Source organism: Acartia tonsa, chromosome 5, assembly GCF_053477335.1.
Source record: "Acartia tonsa isolate MP-2025a chromosome 5, ASM5347733v1, whole genome shotgun sequence".
Taxonomy (NCBI): domain Eukaryota; kingdom Metazoa; phylum Arthropoda; class Copepoda; order Calanoida; family Acartiidae; genus Acartia; species Acartia tonsa.
The window spans coordinates 22,685,204-22,697,991 of NC_137264.1; the positions used below are offsets into that span (position 1 = coordinate 22,685,204).

Consider the following 12,788-nt stretch of genomic DNA (forward strand, 5'->3'; position numbering starts at 1 on the left):
AAACAGCTAAATAGATACCTAGGAAGTTTCAAATAGAGAGAAAGAGTGATCTATAGATAGATAGAAAAGGAGAGAAAGATAAAAACGGAAAAAGCTAGTTTTAGATGAGATGCTCAACAGTTGAATGAATGTCTGAAATTAGATTTAAGCTGTTTATCTTGAAATACAGATGAGGAAATCAGTTTTCCTATATTGCAGAACGGGTGGTCATACAAACTTATAGAGTAGCATTGTTACGGCGAAAAGAAAGAAATAACACAAACTGTTTAGTGTTTTCCATCAATGTGCTTATAGAGCATTAAACCCCCACCTCCCATTGTAATATTTGATATAATTTGGACAAAAGGGGGGCAGGGGGTGTAGTTGTTTTTCTCCTGAATCTAACTCATGCTGTACCGACAGGGCTTCCTGGTACCCACTATAACCTAACCTTGCCTAACCTCAAGTTACAAAACAAACAAAAACAAAAAAATATGAGGTAGGGTTGTATTTTCTGTGCTCGACTCTTGGAGATATTGTCAAATATTTCATAGCAATACTTGTAATAGAAACAAAGAAGAAGAAAGTTATTATCTAATTTCACGGGTTATAACTGTTCTAGGGCGACAGGGAAACGACAATGGACGGGAAATTAATTTTGAATAAAATCATTTCTACACTGAATATTTAGGAAGCAGTGGTTAGTGTCCAATATATAATATGACGTAATAAATTACAATACCAATGACAGGCCAGTATACATTGTAATTGACCAATGGTAAATTGTATACTGGCTCATCATTGGTCATTTGTATTGTATGACGTCATGTATCCACCAATTATGATTAAACACATTAAGCCTTATGTAGATTAAATCATTGATGGAAAAGTTTTGCATAGACAAATATTGAATCAACCCATTCCCATGAATATTTAAGCCAACGAATAAGTGTTTATAAAATTTATTATGCTTTACAGTGCAATAACTCCTTACTCCCTGTATATATAAATTATAGCCTATCTCTACAATATATATGTTTAAGTATTATAATCAAAATTATTATTTCTTTGTCAATAATTCCTTTATTTATTAGGTATTTAGGGATAAGACATTGGAGGATACATAATTTAGCCCTTAAAAACTTAAATCTTATAATATACTAGCGGTTGCACTCCCAGAATATAGGGGCTCTATATTTGAAAAAAAGAAAAAATAGCCTAAAACCTAACTTAGATATAAAAAAATAAATATCTTAACATCATCCAGGGACCTAAAATAAGCCTCAATAAAATGAATAACTCAATCGGTTCAGTAGTTATCAAAATCCTAAGTTACAGACAAAAAAAAAATTTATATAATAGGATAAGGATCATAAGGGATAAGACAATGGATGATAAATTGATGTAATTTTAAGAGGATGGGGAGGAAACTGTAAAATGTACTGGTACCTACAGTTTTATGAACACGTTCTTTCATATGTTGGCTTAAAAACTTTGGGTACTTTGATTGAATTTTGATTAGTCCATACAATCCAGCAGTATTTAAAATTTTCCAATAATAATTTTATTATACATTAGAGATCATTTTGTGTATTATAATTATGGGTCTACAATCTACATCAAGTTATCTTTGCTTTTGGCATATAATTTAATACAATAAATGTTCGTAGCTGTCTATTGTGCCCTAGCAATATAGGGATAGATGTCACTGCTTTTGATATACCTATTCTATTCTATACTTCAGGAAATACCCTATACCCCATCTCTTATCTAGGGGATTTCTTTCACACTTCCCTACTATGACGTCAATAGAATATGTAGGCCAAAAGCGGTGACTGCTATCCCCATTTTCTTAGGGCACTTAACACAGCTACTTAATGTTATTTTTTTAGGTTTAAAAGTGTTAGACCTGTCCCAAAACAACATATCACACATAGTGGATTACAATTTTGATGGTCTTTACAGTTTGAGGCATTTGGATCTTAGTCACAATGTTATTAGGTAATTTTTGGATACTGATACCTAGTGTTTGATTTTAGAACTACATTTTGCAACTAACTTTTATTCCAATGCAATTTTTGTGATATCCCAGTAATACTATCAAGTTTTATCCATAAGTAACTATAAATCTATTATATTTAGCGGTTTATGCTTAAAATAAAGCATTCTATGTTTCAAAAAAGCTGAAACAAACATCTGAAACAATTTTTAAACCATATTCACAAAAGTTTTCGTGTTTTTTCCAAAAAAAATTTTCAGTGACATTCAAAAAACCCCAAGTAGTAACAGCTGGACTCCTTATAATATCTGCAAAATTCTATATATAAGGAACTATAAATAATTTTTTTCTTTGAAAATTAAGATACATCTTATGATGATTTTCTTAGCTCTAACTTTACATATTATATTTAGATCCATCCCATCAGCAGCTTTCCATCATGTGAAACAGCTGGAGTATCTGTCCTTGGCACATAACCAAATTTCAGATCTTGCCACAAGGGATATTAATTTCATCCAATTTAAATTTAAAAATATTTTTTTAAAGATTGTGGGGAGGGAAAACTCAAAAAAAACTAAATTAAAATGCACAAAAATTTTGGTGCATTTTCTCAAACTAACTTTTTGACCACCGACCCCCTTTTCTTATAATTGCATTTTAGAAGCATTATTTCTAGTCCCTGGGGATGCTCACTTAACATTTAATTAACCTAACCTATTATCAGAATATTTTTTTGACAAGAAGTCCAGATCTAACATTTTCATTGTATTGTTGGCTGTTTGACGCCCTAAATTACCAAAAACTGACTTTATTTTTATAATTTTATAAAACTTTTTTCTACGAATGTCTTACCAAATAATTATATTAAATAACTGGATGAAAGTTAATACCAATTAAAACCGCAGAATCTTCCTCAAGTTAAATTCTCTCAAGTTTCTTGATCTCAGCGGCAATAGAGTTCTTATGATTGATCAACAGATATTTAGAGATATAAGGTAATAGATAGACAGATGGATAGATAGATACATCTTGATCTCAGCGGCAATAGAGTTCTTATGGTTGATCAACAGATATTTAGAGATATAAGGTAATAGATAGACAGATGGATAGATAGATACATCTTGATCTCAGCGGTAATAAAGTTCTTATGATTGATCAACAAATATTTAGAGATATTAGGTAATTGATAGACAGATGGATAGATAGATACATCTTGATCTCAGCGGCAATAGAGTTCTTATGATTGATCAGCAGATATTTAGAGATATTAGGTAATAGATAGACAGATGGATAGATAGATACATCTTGATCTCAGCGGCAATAGAGTTCTTATGATTGATCAGCAGATATTTAGAGATATTAGGTAATAGATAGACAGATGGATAGATAGATACATTTTGATCTCAGCGGCAATAGAGTTCTTATGATTGATCAACAGATATTTAGAGATATTAGGTAATAGATAGACAGATGGATAGATAGATACAACTTGATCTCAGCGGCAATAGAGTTCTTATGATTGATCAACAAATATTTAGAGATATTAGGTAATAGATAGACAGATGGATAGATAGATACATCTTGATCTCAGCGGCAATAGAGTTCTTATGATTGATCAACAAATATTTATGTAGAGATATAAGGTAATAGATAGACAGATGGATAGATAGATACAACTTGATCTCAGCGGCAATAGAGTTCTTATGATTGATCAACAAATATTTAGAGATATAAGGTTATAGATAGATAGATAGACAGATAAACAGATAGATAGATTGACAGTAAGATAGATAGATACAACATGATTTCAGCGTCAATAGAGTTCTTATGATTAATCATCAGACATACAAACAGACAGACAAACAGACAGACAGACAGACCGACAATTATACAGACAAACAGACAGAAAGACTAACTCATATTTTATTCAGAAATATCCAAGAGTTTGTATGCTCTGACTGTGGCCTACGAAGTTTACTATTGGATTTGTCTCTCAGAAAATTAAGAAAAATTAATTTGGCCAACAATCAAATATCTTCTTTTCAACAGGTATAGGTGTTTTGTGGGGAGTGCAGCCTCTCTAAACCAATATTTGTTAGGTAGACAATTGTTTGAATATAGAATAAAAAAATTCCAGTTTTTAGATACAGTAATTGTATGTGTTTCTGTCAAAGTAGTAGGATGTTTGTATGTCTATGTGTAAGAGAAATTTTGATCTTATTTGTTTTATATGAAGTCTATCGTTTAAAGGGACTGTGAACGTAAATTTTTCTCATCTTAATATTAAATCTTAACATTATCTCATTCATAATATCTCACAGATAGAGCAAAACGCGCTTTTGTTTGCTTAAAAAACGGCTTTTTCCGACGATTTTTATAAGGTACGGGGAAAGGAAGAAATTTTCCGTATTATATAAAATGTGCATTAAATTATTTTTTCTCCCATTATAGCTAAAATTAAACTTTTTCACATAGTTCTATATTTTTCCTAACAGTTAAGCTGACTTTTAACATAATCCTTGCTTTAATCCAATGTATAGTTACTTAGAAATTGATGAAATAAGCAATATTTTTTTATTGAAAACCAAATCAATAACAAAGCCAGAAACAGGTTTTTTATTAGTATCCAATTAACTTTAAATGGCCCATCTCTCGCCCACCTTTAATTACAAATTTGTAAATAATAAAGACGCAATATTTCTTTATAAACAGTCTGATAAAAGTGTAAACTAATTCTCCAAAGTGGGTTATTTATTGTTCAACACAATAAAAAAGGATATTATTATTTTATATAACCTATGAGATTCAACCCTTTGTAGACAGTGAGGTATTTTTTTTGTCAATAATACGAATTTAAAATATGTCTTTATTACCTAATTACTATGTTATAAAAAAACGAATTGGCAATTTTATAGCATAGAATAAATCCTTAACAGTAAGTAAATTGTTTCAACTATATATGACAAGTTAAATATCCCTACAAACATTATAAGAAACAAAAACGTTCAGATTTTCCCTGTTTTTTCCTTTTTCCCTCTCAAAATACCATAAAATCAAGGCATTATTTCTGGATATTTTTGTGAATAGGACATTTTTGGTTGATCAGTGTAGTGAAATGTGCTTGGTAAATGTTAAGATTTGATAATCAGATGAGAAATTTTTACGTTCACACTCCCTTTAATCTTAAATGTGAGTTTGCTTAATTTCTAATCCAATTGAATAAGAATGGTTTGCCAACAATAATATTAACATTTCCAAATCCACCAATAGATATATTTAGAGGAGTAATCAGTATATTTCTAACCATTCCTTATAATAAAGTAAAAGGTGGTATACCTGTTTGTTTGTCTGTCTGTAGCGAAGGATCTCGCTAACCGCTGAATCGATCGGGTACTCCTTTACAGGGTAGCTTCTCATAGGTCCTGGGAAGGTTTATAACTATTATAAGGGAGGGTACTAATCCCATCCCGAGGGAACCCCCTCCCCCCCAAAAAAAATAATATTTTTTTTACTTTTTCCTTTTGAATCTAAAATAAAAAAAATTTGGTTGTGCGAATGGGGCGCTTGTCCAATATTATGGTATGGAGATTGCTCTTCTATGAGTACTACTAAAATTCCTACTTTTACTGCAATACACATAGACATTCTCATCGTCGGTTCGTCATTTTAGAATGCTTATCCTTCTACTCCCACAAGTATAATACGAATTTGGTTGAGCCGGTGGTAGCTCAACAAAGACCCACGCGAGGTATTATATTGCTTTAAACTAAGAATAAATGGTTGGTTATGGTATTCGATCGGTATTATATAAGTATATTAAGCACTCAAAAAGGAAGATGGTTTTTACAAAGTGTATTTACATTACAAGTGAATAAGTTAAGTATGAAAATATTTACAGGATAAGTGATAATAATCATAAGTAGTGTAGGACAGAAAAGTGCCCCAAGTCCTAAGCATTGAATTGTGCTAAGTGTTAGAGTTCTAACATAAGGCCTAAGCTCAATTCATGCTAAGTACTGAGGGTCCTAAATTTAAACTACAATGCATGCCAAACAACTAAGTCATTACCTTTAAAGCAAGAAGAACTTGATGGTTAGAGAGTCAATAAATAGCTGAGATATTTTAAGAAGTGCAAGCTATAACATCAACTAGTAATAAGGATCTAAGCACTTGTCTGTTTAATTAAGTGTCTGTACGTTAAACTTGTGACGTAAATCAAACTATGGTTGTAGGCATACATACTTGAACTAAATGGCTACATGATTACTTTAACAATAAACATAATATTTTAATAAGCATATAACATTAATAAATCACATACAATTTACCATGATTAGGCTAGCATTACCCATATATGGTATTATATTGGTAAAGATAGGCTAATAAATACTTAAAAGCATACAAAAGGTGCCTCGGGGCTAGCTAGAGTAATTGTATCTTGTGCCTGAGTTGCGCTTGATAATTGCCGTGGCACGTCAATCAAATATTCAGATTCTACTCTTATATGGTGTAAAATTTATATTAAACATAGGTGGATAGACTAGATGCGAAGCATTTCTGTAAAAGTCTTATTCGTACGTTCAAAGAATTTTGAAAATTGGGGATCGCATCTCCAAATTGCTTATGGAATTCAACTCCCTCCTCCTTAAGTGCCCCTAGAGGCCTCAAGGGGGGGGGGGCGTAGCCGCTAGTTATTTAAAAAAGTATGAATATTGGCGTTTCCCTCAAAGTATATAGTCGAGTACAGAACTCCAACCCTCTTTATTTTAAGATGATTTGAAAATAAGGGGGAGGGGGAAGTATTTTTTGTTCGTTTGTTTATTAATTTAGATCAGGTTAGGGTACGTTTTATAAGGTAATGTCTATCCCTGCAGATAAAGTTTTATTTCTTAAATGCTTATAACATAAACATAATATAGTGCAAAAAAGGTCATAAACCATCTCGTGACCTATAAGAAGTTTCCCTAGAATGAAGAATTTAATTGGTTTAGTAATTAACGAGATCTGAAAGGTCAAAAATACAAAAAGGACCTTACTACTTTAAATAGTAGGATTATTGAATCTATGACAATTTCTCTTATTTATTTTCCTATCCGCAGACAACTTGTCTATAAAATTAGACATATATGTATATGTCTAATCTATCATTCTTGATATCAATCTATCTATCTATCTATTGCTACTAACCATTATATTCTTTTTACTATTTTCCAATAACTTCTTGTGCTCATAAGAATATTTATCACCTAACCAATATCAGGGAGGGCGGGGACAATAGGCTATTTATTACACTAGTTCCCAAAGTTTTACAATAATGTTTTCTTATGTGCATTGGCTCAACAATTTTGGGGACTTTTATTGAATTTTGATTGGTTGGTTCAATAAGTTGAATGTCCAAATGTTTCAACCACTAATTGTAATATACATAAGGGGTAATTTTGTGTATCATCATTGGGAATGTACATCATTGGGAATGAATTTATCGGCCATTGTCTTATCCCTTTATATGGTCCTACGACAAACGCAGGAGTCCCAAACGTCGGAGTGGACACTTAACCTAACCTAACCTATTTTAGACCATCTTAAAGGTTTTTTAAATGCCTGCGGGGGGCTTTTTTGTTCATTCACATCTTAACCTAACCTAATCTGTATAGAAATACTTAATAAATGGGACTTCTGCGTTTGTCCTGGAATCTTTTATATCCCTGTAACCAATATCAGTCTGTCTCAATAGTTTTTTGTACATTTTCCCAGTTAAGATGTTGTGCTTTTATTATGTCGACATATAACTGTTGTTAAAGTGTCTTTAGCGTAAAAATATCACCATAATTAGATAGAAATGTAAAGAAATTTCACTGGATATCAGTGTTTTTTTTTGACCATAGGTCAATAAATAGCCTCAAACCTGCTTGTTATATATTCAGAGGTTCCCTGAAACTGTTGGATCAATTATTCTACTAGTTAGATATTTAACTGCTGGACACACGCACAAACACACATACATCCAACTACTTAGTATAAAGGATTCAGTTCTATAGAACTTTTTATGCATATTCTATGTATCAGGGATCTTAAGGGATAAGGTAATGGACGATCAATAATAAGAACAAAAAAATTACCCCTTCTGTAGATTAAAAGTTTTGGCGGAAAAGATTGAACACTGAAGGTTTATAAAATCAAATCAAGATTTTATAAAGGTACCCAAAGTGTTTAAGATAACGAATGCGAAATTGTGTTTATAAAACTTTGGGTGACAGTAAATCTACAGTCCAACGTACCCTTCGTCCCTGATGCATTTAAATATATTGAATACTTATGAAAAATGACTGGAAGTCTGAACAAAAAATGTCTGAGAAAATAATGGTCTGCAGAGACCACTGACATTAATATGAACATGTACATAGGACAATAGGTGATAAATTGTTTTCTTTACCACAAGTCCTGGAAGAACATCCTGCTTTATGTAGCTTATCAATATAAAGAAAATAAAAAAGGCCTAATGTAGATTACTATAAGTATTATTTGCCTTTTTTATCCCTCCGTCTTAAATACCGTTCGTTGCTTCACTTTCGGATATGGTAAGAACAATGGCGTAAAACGACTCTTAATCATTTATCAAACTTCTCAGAAAAGTATAATTTAATCCGACCCACATTTTTCGAGATATTTGGATTCAGACCAAAATTATAGGACATATGTACATTTTAATTCTGTCAATTAAACTGAACTGTGTAGTATATAAAACCATGTTTGAATGAAACGTGATTTCAATTTTATAAGAAAGTACAAGAAGGTAATAGTTATTTCTTGCATCGTATTATAAACAGTTTTTAACGGATATAAAATGTACAATTGTCAGTTTAAAACTATTTTTTTAATACCCGAGAAGCCGAAGGCACGGGTAAAAAATGGTTTTAATCTTTATATGATTGTACATTTTTTTTATACATATTTTACATAGTTTTTTCGTATGGATGAGAACCATTTCTAATCCACCTGATATTAATCGGTTTTGAATGAATACGAGAAAATAAGTTTAAACGTCTCCAACCGTATATTCAAATTCTGTAAAAAAAAAGAACCTTTCTTTTATTTTCAGTTGGAACCACATCTACTGAGAAACCTTGTGGAACTGAACCTCAGTGGAAATACTATTCAACTTCTACCGGTAACTATTTTATGTAACTGGACAAAGTGTCTAAAAAATCAGCCATGTGACGTCGTAAAAATGAGGGAGATGAGAGGAAAAGTGAGAAAGAAAACCTCTAAAAAAGACATCTCTTTCATAATTATTCATTTTTAATACGTCACATGGCTGATTTTTTAGACACTTTGTAGACAAAGCCCAAATAGTGTTAAAATTGTGTCAAAAATGATTCACGTGACGTAATAAAATGAGGAAGATGAGAGGAGAAGTGGGAAAGAAAGCCCCTAAATAAGAGATGGACAATCCCTTATGTTTATGACGTCACATGGCTGATTTTTGGGACACTGTCTAGTTACCAATTTTATTCAATCATCACTAAAACATAATCTAAGGTTGATAACATCCCAAAAATACGAATAACTTTTTTAGGGATACTAAGAAATAAGACAGTGGGTGTATACTGTATCAGTGTATACCCAGAGTTATGATAAACCAAATTACCCCTTTCAAGGGCGTTCAATCTTTTTCATTGGGGGGGGGGGGGGGTAATCTTTTTATCATAGAATTTAGATATGCAATCGTTTTTTTGTAGACCTCTTATTTTTAAAGTATTTTTAAAGTTTAAAAAAAAAATAATTAAGTGGGTTTTTATTCTCAAAACAACATTTAAGATGGTTTCCTGTATAATAATTTCATATAATTTCTTTTATTGTAGTTTATTTACTATTTTGAAATCTTTTTATTTCAATTTTGCTTACAATGGATTTGTAATATTTTTCTCATTTAAAAGTATATATAAACACATATTTCTTATATCTGTGTAATGATATATTTATATTCAAGTTTTTATTCTCGTGGGTTCAAAAAAATCGATTTTTTCAATAATTACTCAACAGAATTAAAAAAGTAAGGTGTCAATTTAAAGATCTTACTATTTTTGTTCATAATGGCAATTTTCTTCTTCTTTTTTGTTGCGTTCTAGTACCTTAAAGCCCACTCAATTATTTCTTTAAAAATCTAAAATTACTTTAAAAATAAGAGGTCTACAAAAAAAAAACGATTGCATATCTAAATTCTATGGAAAATTTTACATCTACTACTTACTAAAAACACCGACTGGCTTTTTAAAATAAAAATTAAAAAAGTTAAGACGCCTTCTTTACAAAAATAAATAATAATAGCTAGAGAAGATATGAACTGAACACACCATACAAAAGTCTTAAAGTAATCTAAGCTCAAAATAGTTTAGAATCATTTATTCAATTTTTCTTATTTCAATAGAATTTTCTAAAATAATATTAATTCTATGTTTACTTTTTAGATGCTAGAAATGCCCCACCTTGAAGTCTTGGACCTTTCCTCAAATAAAATTACAGATTCACATAGGTAATGATATAAATTCAACCTTTGTGGTGTTGCACCCAAGCTTCTTGCCCCTTCATTTGTATAAACCTTGCGGTAGCCTAAACGATAGCTACTTAACAATAACTAATCAAACATAACTTAACCTCACTTATGTAAAATCTCTTCCTAAAGTGGGTGCAATTTCATGTTCACCGATTCATCGAGACAAGAAAAAGTTTGATCCTAAGCAGCACAGCAACGACGAGGAAAATACATCATAATTGATCCTGAAACACAATAATACCTTAATTAACAAGGATGACAACATCCATAAAAGCGAAGCACTGAAACGGTAGGACAAACGGACATTAACACTTGTATAGTGTCAGAACTGAATAATCATGATATAAATGTATAAGAGTCAAAGCAAAATTGTAAGTAAATTTGTTGAAAAACTGCTTGATTCAGGATAATGTTTATGGACATACTTACTTTTTTAGGACTTGATTATAGAGTTGCTTCGCTTATCACATTATACTTTGTTGTCCCAGGAATCAATATACTAAAAATCAGATCAATCGATTGATTAGATCACATAAAAATTTGTTGTTAAAAAAGTAAAAAAATCAACATGTTTAAAATGAACGTACGGACATTTTGGTGTTGATTATAGAGTTGCTACGCTTTCTAAATCGTACCTAACTATTAAAGGAATCACCATGCAAAATTTGAAATCGATAGGACAATTCTAACATGCCTAAATTAACAAAAAAAAGCTATCCGTTACGGACGGACGTACGGACGGACGGACCGACCCTAATTATAGAAAAGCTTCGCTTTTAAAAAGTATCTCTGTGCAATGGGTTAAAATTATATAGGATTATTTCTTTTTAGTTAACACCTAGGGGCAGAAGGCCTTTGCCCACAAAACTGAGATTAATTTTTTTTCATAAAAAATATCTAATATAATAGGTTTAAGAAAATTTATTTATTTTATAGAAATAATATTATTTTTATTTTAGTTCACCATTTTCTGTGGCTGAGCATTTAACCTCATTGGATCTGGCAGATAATATGATTAAAAATATTACAAAAATGTTCTCAAACACCAATAACAAGCTTCAATATCTAAGGTAAAGAATATAAAAAGAAAATTTAAAAGAAACTTTAATCTACAGAAGTGGTAATTTTGTTCATCATAATTTGATTAGTTCATAGAATAATCGTCCATTGTTTTTCCCCTAAAATGCCTATCACTTGGATGAATGACAAATTAATTTTGTCATTTTTAATAACTAGTGTAATAAACAGCCCATCCCCAAAAATACACCAATGCCGAGTAATAACTTTTCATTACAGATTCTATGTATAAAAAACTTGCCAGGGTGTGTAACTTCAATATAATTTTAGGTTATCTGGCACCCCTGGAAGCCCAGAGTATCTTGGAGATCTTATTGGACAACTAACAAACTTACAGAACCTGCAGTGTGACAGGATGGGTAAGTTTTAAGAAAGACACGATCCATAATGGAAGATTACATCGAAAAGAAATATGCAAGTTAGATAGCGTCCATAAGCATTCTATAAGTAGCAAAGCAAAGAATTTTTAAAGTCGAACTGACAATGAGCTAAGAAAATATTCTTTTGATAAAAAAAGCAAGAGAAAACAAATTTTTTTGTTATTTTCCAAAAATGTTTGTATATATACAATCTGTGTAAATTACATTTGTTCTAATTATATATTTTTTTAGGCCTTATGTCAATTGGTGAAATCCCATTGAGCCTGTCCTTGTTAACCCTGAACCTGAGTGGCAACTACCTGTCCAGCCTGGATCCTGCCACCAGCCTCCAGAACCTGCCCAACCTCCAGCTTCTGGACCTGTCCGCCAATTCCTTTATCACCTTAGGAATGTTTCAAAGATTTAAAAAAACTTTTTTGTAAGCATGACAAATATTGAAAGTCTAGTTGACCAATCCATTAATTAGGCCAATAGAAACATATTTTAAAAGCAATCCAACCAAGCAAGTGTACTCATTTTCGCATTAAAGGGTAGTCTTATTATCAGTAAGATCTAAATAGGTAAATTTCTTAGTATAAAAGGCTTTGGTTCAAAAACCTTCTTCTGCTGGAACTTCTTTAGATTATTGTGTCTGTTTGGATTATTGTGTCTGTTTGGATTATTGTGTCTGTTTGGATTATTGTGTCTGTTTGGATTATTGTGTCTGTTTGGATTATTGTGTCTGTTTGGATTATTGTGTCTGTTTGACCATCTAGAGAAATAAATATATAGGAAATGTTTAATCAAGTTTTAGATAAGA

At 31.3% G+C, this 12,788-nt stretch overlaps 1 protein-coding gene across 1 annotated transcript in view; it reads left to right on the forward strand.

Annotated features, from left to right (window-relative positions):
* Positions 1–12,788, forward strand: part of rdo (leucine-rich repeat domain-containing protein reduced ocelli) — a 46,368-nt gene that overhangs the window by 29,168 nt on the left and 4,412 nt on the right. Inside the window, exons 8-17 of the mRNA XM_080162497.1 lie at positions 1,872–1,980; positions 2,392–2,527; positions 2,703–2,743; positions 2,884–2,973; positions 3,910–4,027; positions 9,078–9,146; positions 10,447–10,511; positions 11,492–11,602; positions 11,880–11,968; positions 12,221–12,374. Coding sequence (XP_080018623.1) covers positions 1,872–1,980; positions 2,392–2,527; positions 2,703–2,743; positions 2,884–2,973; positions 3,910–4,027; positions 9,078–9,146; positions 10,447–10,511; positions 11,492–11,602; positions 11,880–11,968; positions 12,221–12,374 — 982 coding nt within the window. The remainder of the gene's footprint in view (positions 1–1,871; positions 1,981–2,391; positions 2,528–2,702; positions 2,744–2,883; positions 2,974–3,909; positions 4,028–9,077; positions 9,147–10,446; positions 10,512–11,491; positions 11,603–11,879; positions 11,969–12,220; positions 12,375–12,788) is intronic.